General features: G+C 40.8%; 1 protein-coding gene across 1 annotated transcript in view; it reads right to left on the reverse strand.

Annotated features, from left to right (window-relative positions):
- Positions 1–21737, reverse strand: part of vps50 (VPS50 subunit of EARP/GARPII complex) — a 95539-nt gene that overhangs the window by 26005 nt on the left and 47797 nt on the right. The window contains exons 14-22 of the mRNA XM_019262658.2: positions 18311–18402; positions 18055–18149; positions 16965–17063; positions 14306–14396; positions 12745–12930; positions 9713–9831; positions 8283–8389; positions 7087–7208; positions 1864–1944 (exon numbers count right to left, since the gene is read on the reverse strand). Coding sequence (XP_019118203.1) covers positions 1864–1944; positions 7087–7208; positions 8283–8389; positions 9713–9831; positions 12745–12930; positions 14306–14396; positions 16965–17063; positions 18055–18149; positions 18311–18402 — 992 coding nt within the window. The remainder of the gene's footprint in view (positions 1–1863; positions 1945–7086; positions 7209–8282; positions 8390–9712; positions 9832–12744; positions 12931–14305; positions 14397–16964; positions 17064–18054; positions 18150–18310; positions 18403–21737) is intronic.

A 21737-nucleotide genomic window follows, 5' to 3' on the forward strand; every position in this document is an offset into this window, starting at 1 on the left:
TTCAATGATTTATCGAGATGAGCTAAAATAGTTTTGCATATGAGAAAGGGCAGACTGAAAGCATTTGCTAATACATTAGAGAGAGGATGGGTATTGTGTCAAAGCCAGAGTCTTAGGACACGGCCTGTGATGCCACCTGTGATATGATTACACTCCTCTGAAATGTGTGCGTCAATGCACGTGCACAAGGTTTCTCACACATGACTCAGTGTATTACACTCCATCTCCACCACGTCTGTCTTTCTGTCTGTGTCCATTTGACTAGTCGTACAGTTATGGGAACAGCTCACAACTGGTGTACAAAATTACTGGGGTGTAAATAGTTGCTATAGTGCGCACCTGAGAGAAGGAAACATGTCGCTGTATCACATCGTAATGCAATTCAAAGTCTCGATCATTTATTATTCTTTTCTGGGTTTTCTTCCTGCCTTTCTGTTTTGCTTCCGTCTTGTCTTTCTTGTCAGTCAAACCCAACATCACAGCGCATCACACACTGCTATCACAGCGACACGCCATTATGCTGTCAAATTGTTTTTTAGAGGAGCTTTGGATGTTGTGTGAAAACAAACGATTATATCTGCGTGCAAAGGTGACGCTGGTTGTAAAACGATTCAATGTCCCTTACTTTCCTACTTCATTCTAATTGGATACCGTACATTCAAAGGTGAGATCTGACAACTTAACACAAACCAAATTAGTGATCAAGTTGCTCTCACCTCTTTTCTTTAAAGTTGTGGACACATTTCAGACACTAAAGAGCACATTTAATAGTTGCAGCCTGGTCTATGTTGTTACGTGAGCGCAGAGATGAAATTAGAGAGGATATCTGCGAGACGCTGACAGAAAGCCCCACAGATTCTCAGAAATGAAAAATTAAATTAACATTACTCAGGATTTCACCATGGGAAAATAATTTTATTTTAATTTTTTTCATTTTCACAGCTGATTGTGAGTCACAATTTGTGACGTACAATAATAATCCAATTTAACTGCACAAATAAGCAATACTAGCCTCTTTCTTTCTCTGGGCTTTATAGTTGAAATAAAAGCATTCTCATTCTTCTTAAGCATTCTTAAATTTTGTCTCGTCTCGATGTCCACATTTGAATTCAAGGCAAAAAGACGCAAGTATGAATTCAGTGAACCACACTCACTCATACTTCTGCCATAATTAGACTCAAGAGACACAACACATTGTTTTTTTCCTGTCTAATCATGTCAGACAACATCAAGAGAATTTCATATTTGCCTGCAGAAACAAAACTGCAGCGGCACTGCAGATTAGGGACAGATTAAAGTCTGAGTATGTCTTCTTTGAGCACAGGCCAAAGACAGGCCATCTGATATGGAGACAAATGAAAGGCAGAAGCGAGAGATGACACTTGTATCATCATGTAACACAGCAGACGGGGCTGTAGACAGATACACTATCAGACAAAAGTGCAGGGAGTGTGGACTGCATCAGGCTAATTGTCATTATGTAGTATTACAGGAGGGAGTAGTGATTGAGACTAATGGAATAACACACACATCCATTCCGGTGAGGCCACTTAAACAGAGGGAGGTGTGTGTACGTGTGAGCGACCACTGGTCAGATAATGATGACCCATAATGCATTTTGTGGCGACACGGGCTGTGGGCACATGTACGGTGGGGATGGATAGAGTGGACTGGCAAAAAAATATGGGGGTATAAAGAGGAGAGAGCCTCATGGAGTGAAGAGAGCATGTATGTGTCAGGGAATGAGACACACGATGAGGTAACAAGTGATGGTTATATAGAAAGAAAGAGAAAAGGTGTAGGTGTGTGTGTGTGCGTGTGTGTGTGTGACAGAGAGAGAGGAGAAAACACTTTCAGTCTTACCATGTCAATGAGGCTCTCCTGGATCCTGTTCAACGTGGTTCTCAGTCTGCTGCTGATAAGGCCCAAACCCGATGACTCATACTGTAGAACACACACACACAAAGTTAAATCTGCACTGTGCACAAACAGTATAAGAACACACACATCAGCAGAGTGTGAAAGCACACACACACACACACACACACACACACGGCAACATCTGCTCTCATGTCACGTAGTCGGAGGCAAGAGAATCTTTACTTTCTGCTTCTAGAAAGTTGACTCTAATCTTAAAAAAAAGAAGGAAGTGGGAGGAACAGACATCAAAAAACACACGGGCTACAGCGGGTGATAAAAGAGAGGTATGAGAGAGAGAGGGTGAAAGCACAGCAATCGCTTTCAGATGTGTTTGATGTCACTTGGGAGGGCAAATCACGCACACCTTGAGGGCTTCACATCAATCCACACCACTAGTATTTTGATCTCACAAGGCGGGGATAACCTTGTGTGTTAGTCACACTACTAGAAATCTACTCTTACCAAGCAAGCAGGGCCCACCACCCTGACGGTGCCTGCCTCTCTGCCACCATGAGTTGGCAAAGATGGGCTTGGGACAGGCTATGGGTGACGAATGGACAGCAGAAAGGAAAAAAACAAGAAGAAGCAAAATTGAAGCAAACAAACAGAATTAGATTAATGGTGGTAACGGGTGGAATTAATCTTGTTCACGTCCACAAGTCTCGCCTCGCTTTTAAAATGGTCTTTAATTTAGGAGAAGTCTGCTCTAACCAATCAGAAACTGTCAGCCAGCTGCTGGACCTTGTTACCCAGATACATTATAGCATCCTAATTTGTGTCCGCGCATTAACTTGCACTTGTCCTGCAACAGAAACACAGTTCCTGTTCAATAATGTCTCTTATATATCCTTCAGATGTGAACAGGAATAATGTTTGAGACTTAAGAGTTAATGGTGCGTTTGTCCCGATTGTCAGCAAAGAGGAAACAGCTCAAAGCTTCTCCATCGTCAACTACAAACATCTCTTAATGCTTTCAAGTGCAATTGGCTAATTTTAGAAGCTTCCAAATTAGCTCTTGAAACCTTTGATAAAAATAGGGCCTCATACTTCTCAATGCATCGTTGATAGAGTGGGCTAATCAAACAGCATGACATCAGTATATAAAAAAAAAAGAAAGAAAAGGAAACAATACAATATCTGTTAGTCTACTACAAGACTAAATGTGACATGTAAAAGTCCACCCACTGTCCTGTGTACCGTATTTTCACGACTATAAGGCGCATACAAACGTCTTAGAATTTTTCCAAAATGTGCGGTGCGCCCTATAGTGCAGTGCGCCCTATGTGTGTTGTTAAACCTGTGTTGAGAACGTTGAAATGAAAAGTGCTGGATGGATGAAGAGATGATGAAAGAGTGGCTGAGGCAGGTGTATGTAAGGCGACCAGGTGGTTTTTTCCACGCATCACCATCGCTGTTGATCTGTGACTCTATGCGTGCCCATCTCACAGCCGATGTGAAAAAAGAAGTGAAACAAATGAACGCTGCACTTGCTGTTATTCCGGGAGGTCTGACAAAGCTCCAACCGCTGGACATCGGTGTGAACCGGCCGTTCAAAGTAAGGCTGCGAGCGGCGTGGGAGCGATGGATGACCGATGGAGACCACAGTTTCACAGAGAGTGGCAGGCAGCGCCGGGCAAGTTACGCCACAGTTTGCGGATGGATTGTAGATGCGTGGGCGAACGTGTCTACTGGCACTGTTGTTCGAGCTTTCGCAAAAGCCGGCATCATTCCCGAGGGGCCGCACGGCACGGAAAGTGACTCTGACAGCGAAGAAAGTGGAACTGGCATATTTGATTTAACGCAGCTGTTTAACTCAGAAACGGAGGATGAGGACTTCGATGAGTTTGATTAATGACGATTACCGGTAATGTGCTAATAAAATGTTAGTACTTTGTAATAAAGACTTAAATAAAGCACAATCAAACTCAGTTTTGCTCCCGCTCTATTTTTAAATACGCACACTTGTATGCTTGTGTGTGTGTTATTGTAAGGCGGTGCGCCATGTGTGTGTGTAGACTGCGCCTTTTCGTACGGTGCGCCCTATGTGTGTGTTAAATACAGTAATGGCACACATAACTGAGACTGCGCCTTTTCGTACGGTGCGCCTTATGGTCGTGAAAATACGGTACATTATATAATATATACAGTTCATGCAGAAAGTAAAATGGTAAGACATGATTACTGCTTTACACACAAACGTCTGTTTCACTCATCACGATTAGTACTACACAGCCTGTGAAAGCAGTTGTTAGTCTTCTGTGTTTCTGAGATTTGAAAAGATAACCCTAATGATGTCACCAGGAATAACCTTGATGATGTCATCAGGTTTATCCAGTGTGAGCTTAAAAAAAAGTTGTGATGCAGGGTGTGAAAGAGGTGGGCATGTAGGAGACAGAGAGAGTAATGGAAAGATGCTATTGCTGTTGACTTGCATTATGGTAAATGTAGGATTAAACACTTGAGGACACTCAAAGCCAGGATATCTTGACCTCTACTGCTTCGATTTTGACCTTTAAAAAAAAACAACAAAAAAACAGTTTCTTTTCCTCCAACTTTAAAGAAGTTGAACACTAAATTGCTGACACTCCCCTTTAAGTAGCCTGCCCTTATTCCAAAGGAATTAAATTGTGTTGCATTAGAGGTGATAATTGTAACCCCAACTTTAAATTACCCTGGCCACCAGTGAAGAACCAGTATTTTTAGATATTCAGCCTGCTTTGTAATCATCTGAATTTGCTCTCAATTGGCTGATTTGCTCTGTCTCAACACGTCTTTCCCACTTTGTTGTTTTTGTAACCAGCCTCTCTTTCCTCTCTTCTCCCTGCCATCATAGTGCAAAACAGACTGACACAGTACATGGTCTTCCATCTTTACCTTCCCTCTCTCTTCCTCTCTTTGTTTACTGAGTCCTTCTTCTGTCTCTTCTTAAAATAGACGCCCTCATAAAACGTCCAGTTCATTCCCATGTGGCACAGCTTTCCTGACTTTTTAAAACATTACTCACTTTTTCCAAAAAAACAAAAAAAAATCTCTGTTTGTAAATCTCTCTCAGACCTAGCAGGAGAATAGTCTAGTTATTAATGGAGAATCCATGAGAATAGCACAAATTGCATCTTAAGCATATGCATGACAGAGTCAATCGTCCATCTTGACTTGACAGGGCCAATATACACAGATAATAGAGTATTTACGCTTTTGAATTTTAATGTCACTCATTACTGTGTGAAGACATCATGCATCTCCATTTTGATTCCAGTGGCGTAAAGAGAGCAGAGCCTAGGTCAAAATACCGTCATATGTGCTTTGCAATTTCCATAAGCTTTTTAAAGATTCATAGGGACATTAGCATTTTCCTGCAGGTGCCTCTTTGAGTGAGACTATTAATGAAATGGGTGGATTCATGAAATTACATTTAACGAGGACTAGTGGAAAAAAGAGAAAGTGAGAATTTAAGCGAGATGCAGGCAGACATGAAGAGAAAGGAAAGCGTATGAAAGACAAGCAGTGCTGTGCGAAAGGAGCTGAACATGCAAGATAAAGGATACTGTACGGAACAAAAGATGAGAAAAGAACGGTGGGAAGGTGCAGACAGACAGTATTTATGTGTGAAGAAGGAACAGAGAAACACAGTGGTCAGACTGGTCAGAGACACATTAGAGAAGCGACCGCTTGAAGAGTTGTCAACTCACAACCAGTGTGTCACCATCTCTTATCTCCCCACGCACAACAAACAAACGCAGCAATAATGTGAATCATGGCATCCCCCGTGGAGTGTTCAACCTCTTTATCTCTTCCACCTCAATGGGACAGAAGTCATTTTGTTGCCATCATTACCACTTCCCTGAGAGCGATTCTGACACAAATGCGTGTTTTCTTTCTCTGTGAGGCGCAGTATAAATGACATGATAGTCTTTAGATGGGATGGGGGAGATTGGGCTTGTTCACTGTAGCCTATCGTTCAACTGAAATCTGTACAGAGAGAGGCAGCAGTGAGAAAAGATGGAAGTGGTTATTTGCCGTCTCACTGTATATCATCTAATAAGAAATAATTCAGATGTCCATCATTAGAAATAAATGCAGCCAATTTTGTTAAAGCAACAGAAGTAATATTATGTAACTGCAGCTGCCAGGGACCGTATCTCTGAATGCACCCACTCTGCAGAGTTGACTGATTCTGGTCTGGCATCATGACATGAAACAGTGGTTTCTCGGTTGAAAAAATATCATATCACTAACAGCGTTGTTAAGCTTTGTAAAGCATTTGTCAAACTGGACTGTTTGACAATGTTGCACACATACTGCTCACGTCTTCTCAATATTGTTAGATATTTGTTTCTACTGTTAAAACCCAGGCAAAAGCCAGTATGCTGGCATGGCTACACATCAGTGTCGACCTAAACTTATGATAGATTTCAGGCGGATAGGTTGGTTTCCAGTGTTCTGCTCCCTCAGTAACAGTGGAGGTAATGTAAGACTGAAGATGAAAATAGAGTGCAACAATTATGTCTGGTCAGACAATAACTGGTTACTTGTGGGGTATTATTATGTTTAGTACACCAGCGCGGTATGATGCGCATCTTTTTTTTTTGTTTGTTTTTGAAATGTCTATGAAGCATTTTATGCCTTTATTTCACACAAATTGACGAAGAAACAGCCGGCTTCACTCAAATCAAAGGGATGTTGCGGTTGATTGTGGCCCCATTAAATCTCTTGGTCCCCAAAGCACCCCGACTGTTTCCAATGTACACACACACCAACATCTTGATGCTCATAAACACATCAGTACTTTAAGGTTATAAAATCTGTCAGTTTTACATTTTTATAACAGTAGAGACTTAGTAGAGAGTCTTATTTGTAAAACTAGATTCAGTCACATGTTTAATGTAACTACATGTTTAAGTGTGACTACACCCAGTCTAATAATCCTGATCATGGCATGCCAGCTAGAGGTGCCGTTTTCCACAACGTGTGCAACAGTGATGGCACCATAGGACTGCACTACATCACAGTTGGGTGAGAGGAGTTGGCGAGTACAGCTATAATGTTCTACTTTCAAAAATCTAGTCTGGAATTAAACATACTATATTTGTGCAGTGTGTGTAACCTGTTTCCCTCATTGGCACCGTGTAATAAAACAGTAATGTAGCGACTTTAAAAATACTGTACCATGTCATTGCGTCCAAAGAAGGTGTAGACAGCGTACAGGTAGTAGTCGAAGAGCTGTGAGACACAGTGGATGACATCAAATGCGATCGGCTTCAGAATATTCATCATCTGCATGTACTTCCCTGTGACAGAAAATGTGACACAGTGGACACAAACATTTAATTCAGGCCTTTTTCTAACCCAGTGTTAGTTTGCAATGAATGAAATGGCTCTGTTCTTAAGTACAACCTGTCGTAGATTTACAGTGTTAAACTGCAGTAAATTAATTGCAATAAAACCGCCAGAAATTCAGTGGGAACACACCGCATTTGCATACACTTGAGGGCAAGGATTTAATTTAACAGCAAGGTAATAAAAGCAATGAGTACAGAGGTACAGGGGTGTAACAAGGTTACCATTGACTCAGAACTGATGAATGGAGGAAAGAAAAGGAGAAATAAACTCAATCTAGCCGGCTTTGCCACTGAGACAGCAGTATTTCTCTCACGCTTTCATTTTTCACGCCCTTCTCTGGAATTCTGCACCGAGAAACTCGGGGAGCAATCTAACTCCATCAAAGAGCTGCAGAGACTGAATTAGAAGTGATTGCTTGGAATCAAACCTCGGCTTTTCATTCAGTTTTGGAGCACAGCTCTAAATCAATATTATCAATTGTAAAGAAGAAAAAAAAAGATTTTGTTTAGTTTGTCCAGGAAAGTTTTGAAGCACAAACATAAAAGAGACAGTTTAAATGAGAACAAGTGGTGGGAACAGACATTTGTTCAACTTTTGGAAAAAAGCAGAGTTATTAAATGAATCCATATAGCAGAAAATTTATTGAACCATGCAGCCAGCACAGGAGAGATAACTGCCTCGTCTAATTCCTTTTTACACATAAAAATCACATCATGAGGGTGACATCGCCAGAAGGCACGCCTTGCTGAGGAAGGGCCACAATGTCTTCTAAGCCACGTCAAAGAGACGTGTAAGCCCTTATTGGGAGACGAAAGGTCAGAGCTCAAGGCGAAGGCTAAATATTATTAGCGCAGCTCGGTCACACAGGTGGCATCAGACACCTGAGAGTGCAGATCGCAACGAGCTGTCGGCTTCAGCTGTGAATAAATTGAGCAGGCTGGAGAGCACGCCCAAAGTGGTGTAGAGTCTGGGTTGCTCTTAAAGGGAAGAGAGTAGAATACGTGTAGATGCGCACGACTCACCAACAAGCCGGATGACGTTGAGGGTGGTGTTGGTGAGGATCGGGGCGTTGGTTTTATTCAGGTTGTAGTCAGACTTTTTCTTGCTTCTTATGGTCTCTCTGGAAACACTGGAACGTGCAGGAGGTGGCAGCAAGAGAGAAAGTGGGGCAGAGTCATGAGAAAAGGAGAGACTTTGTAATATATGTTAACATCACTAATCCTCAGCATTGATCGGCCAGGTTCAAAACCTAAGTGCGGGTCAGAGGCTTGTAATTGATCAATCAGAACCCATTACACAATGCAGGAGACACAGAAGGACCCGGGTGGTGGAGTCTTTGAACCTGGTGATCCTGGAGCAGAAGACCCCTGACTCTGATCATCCAGCCATATCAGCAAGCAATCATTACATGGGGCCTTCTAATTTCTGGATGTGACCATGCAACTTGTACAGTAATTAACCATTAGTGATTCGTGCATCTAAGAATGTGATATTAGCATTTAAGTGACTATAGGCTAATGTCGGGTTAATACACAGGGGGAGCAGGAAATGAAATGTGGTGAGAGTTAAAGCAAAAATATCAGGCATGTCAGACCTGTGAAACACCGAGACTCAGCAGTGAGCAGAAAACGTCACGATACCATTAATAAGTCATTACATGACAGGAAATGATCATTATATGCCTTCCCTGCCATTATATGTCTGTAACGAGGAGCTGCTGAATAAGTAATAGCGTTGTATGTGTTGCCGTGCAAATCCTGTGTAAAATCTGTCAACTCTCAGATATGCACACATGTACAGGCGCTTCTTATTGATTCAGGCCCCCTCCCCCGCAAACACATGCAGTCAGTTTCCCGATGAAAAAACACTGTAAAATGAACAGGAAGGGTCATACTGCATCAAAAGCAACCAAATGTATGAGGAATCTTTTTGAGAGAAAGGCGTAATTACAGCAGCATAGCATGCTAACATTACATTAATTATAGGATCTCTCTATAATAATAATAATAATAATAATAATAATAATACAAACAAAATTACAAACCTTCCTCAATTGCATTCAGATTTCTCTTTCAGATGAAAATGCATCCTTTTATTCACAAGGTGCAGAGGATTGCCCTTACTTTGATTAACAGCAACTAATCTTACAATCACGTAGGTGGAGGTGGGAAGAATGGGAATTTTTCAGACGTGGACAAAAAGATTTATACAAGCTTTATGTCTGCTTTGCAGGGTTAGCCACAGGTGAGATAAAATTACATAGCTAAATGCATAAAAAGTGGCATAATGCATCGTTTTATTTTGTGTCTGTGATTAAAATGAGTTAATCTTCCATATTCATTCACACACACACACACACACACACACACACACACACACACACAAATGATGGACAGCTGGACACACCACGTAGGTGTATGTCTTCGCAGTGGACTATTGACTTGGAACTGACCTCTTGAGGGGGACATCACCCGTCTGCTCGTCAACGTAGTCCTGCTTGAGCTCTTCGGGGACGTCACTATCGCTGTCGTAATCTTGATACACACTCTTCTCCAGCTCGTCTGACTCATACTTGAGAAAAAGGGGAGAGAAAGATCAGACAGGAGTAGGGAGGGAGATGATAGTCAAAGGGCCAGTGGAAAGAATAGATACAACACAGATGAAGTGAGTAAAAGGGAGATTAAACACGTCAAACTACAGGTTTTAAAATAACGGGAAATAACTGGATACTCCAGAATGCTAAACCAAAATGCCTTAAAGGGCTGTGATTATATTATCTAAATTAAAGTGTAACATCCCCATCTTTTCAACCCCGATGGGCTATAATGACTAGCCTGGAGAGAAAAAGCACAGATGTGCTAAAGCTCCCCTGAAAGACAATATTTTCTTTGTCCTTAACTGTAAGCTTAGGCAAGACAACAGCCGTATAGAAAGGATTACAAGCTTAAGAGCAAGCCAAGCTAGGGCTCTTGTAAGCCTAATATGTTAGATAGTGCAATATTGCTTTTGAAGTTGAGCCTGAAAGGAAAATACATCAATATTAAAAACAAAAGGTGGGTTATGTGTCGCTGCACTGGTGTAATCTCTTCTCCGTTCTCGAAGAGAAACACAACAAATAAGCCTTGAAGGAACAGCTTACTGATTTTGGACTTTTACAGTCGTCATAGGAGAAGCACATGTGTATAACAGCCACAGTCCCAGGCAATAGTCTGTTGATCACTATATCCATGCTACAGATATCTCGTTGAACCCTACAAAAGCCTTGAAGAGAGAGTTTGTTTTCTTCTCTCCGTCTTGTGGTGTCACTACACTTCAGACTGCCATCAGAGCTGAGAAGTGCTACTTGAGACATATGCTATGAAGTTATTATCGTAGGTAGGTTTAAATGAGTTTAGAAATGTGACACAGAGTTGTTGAGGTTTGGGCTATAGCTGATAGCAGTGCTGCTTAGCTAACCTCTCCAGCCAGTGGTGACCAAAGACCCAAGACTATAAAGAGTTGCCCATGCTTGCTCGTAGGCAGCGCCGGTCCTGGCCACATTTGCGCCCTGGGCGAACCCCCCCCCACCAAGGTGAACATTTTCTCGTGCGCCCTAACGGCCGCCCTTGCGCCCCTGGATGCGCCGTGCGCCCCGGGATGCGTGCGCCCCCATCGGTCTGTCCGACGCCCCCCCTCTGCCTTGTCAACACCCCGCTCCCGGGGCGCCCGCCCGAGCGGTATCGAAAATTACAGAGGTTTTTTGCTTTTTCGGGCGTTCGTGCGCCCCCCACGGAGAATGCGCCCTGGGCGGCCGCCCACATTGCCCATAGCTAGGACCGGCCCTGCTCGTAGGCATGAAGCAGCAGGTTCTAGGATTTGTTGATGGCAACGAACTAGGGATGCACCGATTGTGAAATTCTGGGCCGATACCAATGTTTAAAATAACAACTCGGCCTATTTTGATGTTTTTTCTTTGTTACATGTATTGCAAACTGCATAACATGGATCTTTCTCGTACAGTCCCAGAAGCCTCACTACGCAAGGCTACGCGTTGAATACGCGCCTGTTCTATTTTTGGTGCTCGACGTGTGCAGCACGCGTCAATCTACACTGAGCACCTCGAGCAGACGGAAGCAAGACACAGAACAAGCATAGAGAATCTGGTAAATTTTCACAATAAAATACTACGTGCAAACTACGTCCTAAAAACAGACAAAAACTGAAACTAATTAACTATGTAACATATTTACACATGTAGAAGCATATTTAGAAGAACATACACGAGGAAAATGGCCAAATCTGAGCAAGTAAACAAAGTCTGGCAGCTAAACGCTCGCTTCTGAAACGCTCCAGGTGGGGTTCACATGCAGGACGGACCAAAAGCAAAGGTTTCTCAGCACAGCACATATAATCATCAATGAATGTCATTTTTATTTGCCAATGGCCGATGGCGGTTAAGGAGGAAAACATCGGCATCAGTGCATCCATACAACGAACCCATTCTGGTGTGTGTGCTAACCGTGATCCTGATTTCAGCCTAGCATAGCTGCTCAATACCATCCTAACACACCAATTCCTTCTTAACCACATAATAGCAGCCACTTGGCTGTTGTTTAATATAATGGCACAATATCTTTTTAGATTCAGATTCTTCAAGCGAGCTGAAGTGCTTGATTTCAGTTGTTGGACAAGACAAGAGGCTTACGCTCCCCCGCCAAATCAAGCTAGGCTGCTCTCTTCTGGATTTCAAGATGTAATTTCACAAAGCACCCTGATAGATGTCTTTAAACGGGCTCTCAAAGCCTGAGAATGAGGATTCATCTTCTCTGTCAATTATGTGTGCTGCTCAAGTGGCAGGGCTAGTAGTTTTCCTGGACAACATAGACAAAAGTGAATGTAGCAAAATGTTTCTTTCACAGTGAAGTGCTGCCCATTTCTATTGAACACAAAGTACAGAGTAGAGAAAGTGTGTCTGAATAAAAAGGAGGGCTAGAATTAAAAGAGCATACAAAGGAGTATTGCTTTGCTGAGGCAACATTGTTTAATCCTGATGGATGAGGACCCAAAAATCCATAGAAAAATGTACATGACAAAGATGCTACATTATCGCATACAGCTCTACTCTTAAGTTGATTATTTTTCCTGACGCAGGCAGGTTTCATTTGCGATTTAACAGTCTGCGTTGCACAACAGACAATGCGTCAAAGTGTTATATTAATCATGGCAAGTTCTGCACTGCTGGTGTCTTCCAGGTGGTAACAGCTTGAGAGCTGCTGTAAACCAATTACTGACCCAACAGTGATTATGTCTCAATTAATCAACTTGTCTCTTCGTTGACTTGTTTGGTGACTCATCTCAACAGGTAGCCTAATTAGACATTCCTATATACCTGACTGCTGGCAATAAACAATTGTACATGGATACAAGTACTGTACCAGTGTGTTTCGACTAATTCCAAATTATTAAAACAGGCATCGACTGGATGCATGTTTGTTTGCCACTTACCCCGTTAGATGCCAGCACATCTTCCGTCTCTTCCTCTTTGTGCTCAGTGTGCATCTCAAAGGGGTTTCCCTCCTGAAGGTACTGCTGGAACAGAGACAGCTCCTCCTGAGCTGGGCTCGTGGTGGACACGGCCTGTCTGCTCGGGGAGACGGACGGAGAACGACACTGTCCCATGAACTTAAACTCCTGGATTGAAGAGAAACACAAGAGACGGATGTAGATTTATATTTGGTAAAGTTAGCAGATGAGGCACACAGGAAAAGAAACCTACAATGTACAGTATAAGATTTTGCTAATTGGCAATCATGATTTGGTAAAGACAGTGGTGGACAATTTAAAATAAAGTGTGGACAAAACAACTTAACAGATCAGGTGCACATTAGCATGCATAGCTTGGTACAAAGGTAAAAACAGAAGCAGACTGCCTGCTCACAATGCAACCTGTTTATTTCTGTATTATTTTTCTGTTTGGGCTCTCGCCTTAGGTCATAGTATATAGGGGCATAATTTATTTATTTATTCTATATAGTCAAGTCAACAATGATATGTTGTTGTCAGTTTTGGGGGGCACTTTGGAGTCAATAACATCAGTGTGTGAGAAAATAACTAAATCATCAACCCAAATTTGGATAGGATTGATTGAATTTAGAACATAATCAACCTAATATGAAGAATATTAAAAAGCTAAGAAATTCAGTGCTCATTTTTTCCCCATGGTGTTTTTATTTTGTTATTTCTAAGATAACAAACAGGCAGGCAGTTCTTCTGAAAATGACCACAGGGAATAAAAAGATGAAAGTCTAATCTATTCAATAATATTATAGTATAATATATTACATTATAAGCTCATATTTATCTAACTTTATAGTATTAGCAGTCACGATGTTAATGCCCAGTGGGGACTTTTAAAGGGTAAAAGGCACAAGAAGCCATTACCTCAGCTGGATGTTTGCATTAAAAAAAGTAAGCTTTAATCTTTTTTTAATGTCAGCTGGGCCTTTGATGTTTGCCATCCTGTAATGTAGATGTGTGTGATGTATGTAATCCTGAAGGCAGGTTGTTTATTATGGAGGTTATCTGCAATGTGTAATTGTTTCAAAATGTGCCACAAAGCATGAGATGTATGAAAATGAAACATCTTTGAATCAACTGCATTTATATTTCTGACATCTCTTCTTCTGTCATTTCTGATTCTAGGTGATGCGAGCTGAACGTGTCGTTTCTTTTGGTTTGGCTTGTGCATGACATTTAAGGTTTTATTTTTAACTGTTGCTCATAAGTGTGGGAAATGGAACATCTAACATAAAAGTCACATGGAACTACAGCCATTTTATCTTCTTCTGTCTTATATGTGGATTGAACTTTCCTTCTCCTATGCTGATACGCAGGCTGACATGCTTGCACGCACACAAACACCCACATACACGTAGAAATCATTGAGCAGGATCCCCTGCGTTTCATATCTTTATGCAAATTTCACAGGGGTGGGGGTGTGAGATGATTGACAGTGTAGAATAAATGAATGCCGCCGCGCTTCACTCTCTCGCCTCAGTTTACTCACATGAAGCTGGGCGATGTTAAAGTTAGACTTCACCGGGCACAGTTCCCACGTCTCATTTTCCAGAAACATCCTCAGTTCTTCCAGTCGTGCCCTGAGGGGTTGAGAAGAGATAAAAAGGAACAGGGATGGAAAAAAAAGACAAAAGACATAAAAAGAAGAGTAGAATAGAAGTCAGCATCAGTCTATTACTGACCTTGTGCCATTTCATCTATTAAAACAGCTCCTGAGTTCTAAAGATTCCTGATTAAATCTGCTGCAAAGGTCACAGATGTGCAGTGGACAGGTATTGTGCGAGAGGATATAAGTGTATTATGTTTCACAGCTCAAGACAGCCACCCTGGTCTTCACCTGCTAGGTCAATATTGGGTCTTTCTGCGTGAAATGTCCAAGCAGTGTTGATTTCAAACACTGCAGTTCCTCTTGTTACTTGTCTAAAATGTGTTTGAAGTATGAGAAGTGAGAAAACGTGGTACTACAGCGGGAGATAGGCAAATAACTTCAACGTGGCACAGCATGCTCAATTAGGGCTGGGTGATGAAACAACCTAGAAGCAGGATAGTGAAAAATGTACCTCGATAATGATGATAAACTTTGAACACTATTACTAAATATGGATAGATGGAACAGCCTATCTATCACATAACAGACAGTCAGTCTACATTTGTTGGCTTGCACATCCATATCCATTTCCCACCGCAAAGCATCAAGCAATGGGACCAGTGAGGAAAGTGGAATGTGAAAGTGGATTTCCTCTGGAAAAAAGGGATAAAAATGATTGGAACAGAGGGCCTTTCTGCATCTCTCTCTGCCTCACTGCCCTCTACACAGAGTGGACCACAGGAGCAGAGCTCACAACATCAACAATGCTCATAATCTATAAATGCAACAAAAGAGGGAAGTCATGAGCAATTTATCAAACACGCAGAAACTCTGCCAGCAGTAACTTCCCTGTCGTAAGCCATAACCGGTTTGTTTTACAGCCATACAGAGACTAGTGTTAAGTAAACGTATACTCCAAATCTGAGGAAATTATTGGCAAATAAAGTAACACACATCAGTTATATGGAAATGGTTTGGATATCTCAAAGGCATAGATTCAGACGGTCGGCAAAAAAGGTGGTTGGTGTGTGCCAACCAAGACGGGAATCATCAGCTGAGAAAGTGCTAATGCTATTATTTTAATTAGTTACAAAGCAAACTAACTTGTATTTGTGTGTAATTTTTAGGAATATATTTGTGGAATATAATATTCATTAGTATGTTTCCATTAGTGTATAATCACCTAAAAATAAGAATTGATGTATTTTTGCTGTCCTAAAATGAGCCCTCAATATCTACAGTGTAAGTGGGTCCTCTTCCATGGAGTCCACCATTTTGAACCACCATTTTTTCTAAGGTAGCCCAGAACAGACAAACCAAACACTGATCTAGATATGGCCTTTTGCTTTTGAATGTCAATTTGCCAACCAGAGTTTTTCCTACATGCTTGGAAGGAGAGGGTGAGGTGTGGGAGAGTATTCAGTTGGTTGCGTCTGCAACTTCCCCGCTAGGTGCCACTAAATCCTACACACTGGACCTTTAAGGCAGATAAAGCATGGTGCCATATGAAATGATACTTTTTATGTTAAATGTTAAATGTTATGTTAAAGTTAACTAGTGAAGCCTCAGATTTCTCTAGGCTTCAGTAATTATTAAGATACTCAAAATTTCAAAATGGCAGCACAATCTAATTATATATCATGATAAATATTGATATTAATCAGTATGTAATAAATTATCATGATCATATTTTTTGCCATGTCCTTTAGCCCCATGCTCAATGAACTTTATTCAGTATACCAGTCCATTTTTCATCACTTGCCTACAGCTAATGTGTTGAGAATTAGAGGAACATTAAAACAGTTCAATCACTCAGAGAAAATGAGTACCGATGGCGCAGCTCTGAGATATTTATCATGTCTGAACCCTGACAATGTCATTTTATCCTTTGCACCCGCGGGCCAACAATACACCCACCTCCAATGACTGAGTGTTTTACTGCAGGCGGCTGACAGACAACGTTCACTGATAGGTACTCTGTTTGGGATTGATACCCGAGTGGGAAATGAATCAAACTTAATGTAAAGAAGATGCAGATAATGTGCCTTCATTATGCTAGCTGGTGCCCACCCCCTTTTCTTCTCTCTCTATGGTCCTGTCACATCTTACTCTTTTTTTCAGTCACCTAAATTTCATCACTGTTAACCTCAAGATGCACCCCATCATGCCTCTGAATCTCCCTCCTCTTCTATTTTGAAATAAGGCTTCTGCTATTCTGATATTTGTCATTCGTGTATCATTGATTCTCGACAGGCAATCATAACACTGATCAATGCGAATCTCCTCAGACGATCTGTCTGTGTGAAAGCATACATATTCATGTGGTTGGCAGGGGGTTATCTAATCAAGAAGAAAATGTGCTTCCAGCTCAGTGAGTGTTACCATGTAATTACACGTCTACTCCAAAGAGGGTTTTGCTGTGAACAGAGCATAGTCAAGGCAGCCAACAGTTGTGACTGTGTATAAAATTTTCTTTCAAGCCATGATAACCTACTGTCTAAAAACTGTTTCATCTACAACCTCCTCTTTCTTGATCCAGAAATATTGGAAGAATCTGTACCTGTGATAGTTTTTAAAGTAGTTGACACTCTGGCGTTTGATGGACTCCTGCAGGACCTCTGACTTACTGCCACAGAACTCCTCGCCGACTTGCATTAACCTGAAAGAGAGGGTTGAAGGATGAAGGTGCAATGACGCAAACACTGCAAGTTAGGAAAGATAATGATTTGATTTACTGATTTCCAGATTTCTATCTACAGAGTACAGCAACAAAATAGTTATCTAGCCAAAAGTCTATAAATTTCACTCTGTACCCCTATCGTATTTGCTTTTGTATAAGCAATCCTGAAAACTGATGAGATTTTTGGCATTAAAAAATGAAAAAATGATTTTCTAAATCTGTCAAATCATTAGGAATACAGCAAACACAGCTCTTTGAAGTCAAAGCCTCTGGAGAAGGACCGCTGTTTGACTGACAACTGAGCCAGCATGGGTGAGATGCCAACAGACGGACAGGCGATGTTATTGAACAAAAAGGACCACAGGAGTCTGCATCCAAAGCAAGCAATCTACAATGACCCAGTTTGACGTTTTAAGGTATACGTATGAATATTAAGAAGGCAATGAATGACAAGATAATGTCAACTACAGTATGTTCACAGATAACAAATGCTGGGTTCATTAGATCAGCAAACACTAAATGTAAATTTTTCTGTATCTAGATCACAGAGCTCAAATTTACAGAACAGATTAACATGATACACATCATTTCAGGTGCATTCAAAGACCTTTACAATAAATGTCAATATAATCAAATTGTGGCGTTTAAATGGGTTGAGACAAACATGGCATTATAGTTTCAGTTTAGCTGTGCATGTAAAAAAAAGTTAATTAAAACTTTCTAATCGGAAAGGGGAGCGTGTGCGTGTGTTAGTGTGTAAGAGTGTTTGCATAATTTGAGTCAGTGAGGAAATGTCAGACAAAATGAGCATTGTGAGAAACAAAGAGGGAAAAAAGAGAGACGGCGTGTGAAAGCACATCAAGCTTAAATCGAGAATTTAAAAAAGACAAGAAGGAGAAAGGGACAAAGGCAATGAAGACCAATTAGTGGAAACAAGAATGAGCTGGCTTGCTCTGGCCCTGCGGCTTACCTGCTGATGACATCCAGTACCACTATGAAATCATCGTATTTGAAGTTAGACATGTCCGTTCCCAGGATGTAGGCCTTCACTTTCAACTGGACATCCTAAAGAGAGAAGTATGAGGGACAGGGTGATTGGTGGGAGGGAAACTTGTGATTGAGCAACTCTGAGTTGAACAGAAAACTGGTGGAAAAAAAACAGATAGGGAGAAGGAGGAGACATGCTCAGACCACGCAAAGTGAGAAAGTACACGGTTATTTCCGACCTGCCAGATTCGTGTCAGTCCGTGCTCCAGCTTCTTCTTCACGTAGCTGCGGTCCACCACCGACTTATCAGACTCTGAAGCTGCCGCGTCATCTAAGGGTGTTCAAATAAATCACAATTAAAAACTAACAAAGAGACTCGTATTTCCATTTATCCATGTTTCATTCATCTATTGTTTGACCATGTCATTTCAAATAATTTAATTTACTTATTGTAATGGACTTCTGCACTATGATGCACAGGCAGACTGGATCAGAATCCTTTTTATTCTTATGGCTGATGATGAAGCAAATGAAAAAAACCTTTTGCTAATTTGAAAATACGACTGCTTTGGTGTATTCTGATATGAATGGGGAAATCTGGTGCAGTTGATCTGCAGATCTGACTGGCTTCAGTACTGTCAAAAGTTTTCAGTTTGTGAGACAGGCTGAATTTTAACTGGAGACTCCATGAGACCTTCTGTACAAAAGTGGCTGTCAGTCAGTATCTGACAAGACAAGCGTGTAGGTCACAAAGTCCCTCAAGAGCAGAAAGACTGACAGCGACCTAGAAGAAAACAGGACAATATTGGTCTGGATGGCACTTATATGAGGTGTTGAGGTCTTTTTCACTGTCAGTCAGAAAAATGAAACCAACATCTCCAGTGAACGCGTTCCCTCCTCCAACATCAGCTCACAATCCTCTTCTGTTTATTTGTTGTTGATTTCTTTTTTACTTCTCAGATAGAATAACATGTGGTGCAAACACTGCAGAGGCTGTAATGTTGTAGAAGCTACAAATGCTTTGCCATGGCTGAAAATTGGCTGCATCAGTCTTAAGCTGCTTGCTCTGTTTGAAGTGGATCTCCAGGAAAGCCAGCACAAGTGAGTCTGAAAGTCAAGTAGCAGGTGGCTGTCAATCCCACGTTAAGACAGAAACTTTGTTTGTTTCATGTTTGCTTTTGTGGTTTGTGTGTCTTTTGGTATTGGGTAGAATGTACATAGAAAGCCTTCTTTTAAAATGAGGTGTAAACAAAATAAATAAATAAATAAATAAATAAATAAAAATCCATCAATCCAGAATATTAGATAAATAGTTTTTTCCTTGTTCATTTCTTTACAGGTTATTAGTACTATTTGAGGAGGGGAAAAAAACACCTCTATTGACTGTATTAATGTTTATTTTATTTTATTGGTCCTGTTGAGGAAATTCTTTTTTTATTTATTTCTCCACTCTACAGCTGTCAGCATCAGCTGTGGGGCTACTCTCGTAGGGATTCAATGTCTGAAATATGTGTTAAAACAAAAGATGACGCAGGCACCTCATTTCTGGCTCTCTGTACACAAAAGCACCCTGATAACTACCAAAATCATTACTGAAGGACATCCAGTGTTGCGCAGTATATAATGCCCTAAATGACAAGTCCAAATACAAGATCACAACTGTTTCTGAGCAGGAGAGCAAAAGCCAAAGTGAACAAATACGCAGCAGCAGCATCTGTTATTAGAGTTCTCGTTAAGTATTGGACAAGAATGTGTATTTAGAGGCAAAAAAAAATATTTGGTGAATCCATCTTCAAGGGGAAAGGGTTATTCATGACCAAGACATTCGGCAAGAATTTCCAGGCTTCGGTCTGCAAAGCACAGAAGAAAACATAAATGTGTCACTGACACAAAACGTGTATATCTCATTGGCCCTACATTACCCATTAAACCAGACGATGGTTAAACACACGAGTCAGAGAAAACAAGGCAGAGAGGCATTAATCGTCCTATTCTGAATGCACAAACACATAATTTAACTCAGCTTGACTCAAACGTCTCAGAGATGTAGTCAAAACACAACCAGTGTACATTGATCCTGCTGGGCGAGACGTTTGTCTACAGAGGATAAACAGAAGAGGCTAAATACCACTCGCCATTTAAACAAGTAAACTAGACACGTGTCACATTTTTCAGAGAAAAGGAATGTTATTTCATATGATGTTCACATAATGACACACCATAACCAACACACACTTTAAAACAACACCATTATTACATGGACACACTGTACATCTAATCCCATAAATAAAATCAGAGAGTAAGAGCAGGAACAGTTGATGAAAGTTTCCACAACTAAGATTTTGTGAGTGAGGGGCCTAAACATAAATAATAAAAACACATGGGACCTTGACAGAAAAACCTACACCAAAAGACACAAGAAGTGCTGTACTCATGTTCTGTTGGGATCAGTGAACCTGGATTAAACAAAGCTGCTCTGAAACCTTTGAGCCTGTGGAGGGATTACTACATGGTGATAGGTGATACAGACAAAAAGAAGTACAAAAAGAGAAAAGTTTTATTCACCAACAGGCAGTGTTTAAATAAAAAGCAGCACACATTCATGGAAGGACCTCAGTTAATCAACAGATCAAAATCTGCTCACGTCACAGGTTTTGAAATCACTGTTGCACAGTATTGTTGATTTAAACAGATTGACCTTATATCCTAAAAATGTTCGAAAATGATCAATCAAATCAACCTGAAAAATATAGCAGTATGTCATCAGCAAATAAAGAGATCTAATGTTTTTGGCCTGAAATATGAATTCTTCTCGAGGTTTAAGTGTCAACGGAGACAGTGGACAAATTAGTACTCTTAGTCATGGTTCATCAATCATCACTTGATCATTATCATACCTCTGATCATCCCTCTAAGAAACAAAGCAAGTTAACCTTACAAGGTTTTCCTACTCACTTGTCCCATTGAATCAGACTGCATGTGGACATGCATTTTACCCGCAGGACCTGAGTTAATCATAATGTGAGGCATGCAATTAAGAGCAGAAAGGTTTTACTGTGGATTGTGAGAGACGGCTGAATACTCCTGAGGAAGAGTTCAAGTCAACTTTTAGTTATTGCAATAGCTCAGAACAACAGGTTTCCATTACACACCATTAATAATTACAGATTGTCCACTGAAATAATTGTCCACCTTTAGCCTATGAATGAGGTCTGTAAACCACGTATCTTATTTCAAAGGTCCTATATTTTACATGTTTTTGAGATCCATTAGAATATATATATTTGTAGCTTCAACGACCAAAAAACATTTTAAAAAGTTTTACATTACACTTCTTTCTGGAGCAATGACACAGTGTTTTGTCTCATAATTATTAACAACCCTCTATTCTGATTAAATTCTCTCACTGAATTTTCACCTTTTTTGTCTCAGAAAATACATTAACAATCTTCAGGCCATACATACATGTGTGTTTCAGCATCCAGTGGTTTCAGGACAACTTTGTTAATAATTTCAAAAGTGCATAAAACCACAAAGTCGGTGTCGTGAACACTATCATGAATCACGCTAGCTGTTTCATTCATATATTAAATTCACATGGTTAAGTGTATCTCGTGTGCAGGGAGAGAGAAAGTTTATATGAAATATATGGTGTTTTTATTCATC

The sequence above is a fragment of the Larimichthys crocea genome, chromosome XIII, assembly GCF_000972845.2.
Source record: "Larimichthys crocea isolate SSNF chromosome XIII, L_crocea_2.0, whole genome shotgun sequence".
NCBI classification, from domain to species: Eukaryota; Metazoa; Chordata; class Actinopteri; family Sciaenidae; genus Larimichthys; species Larimichthys crocea.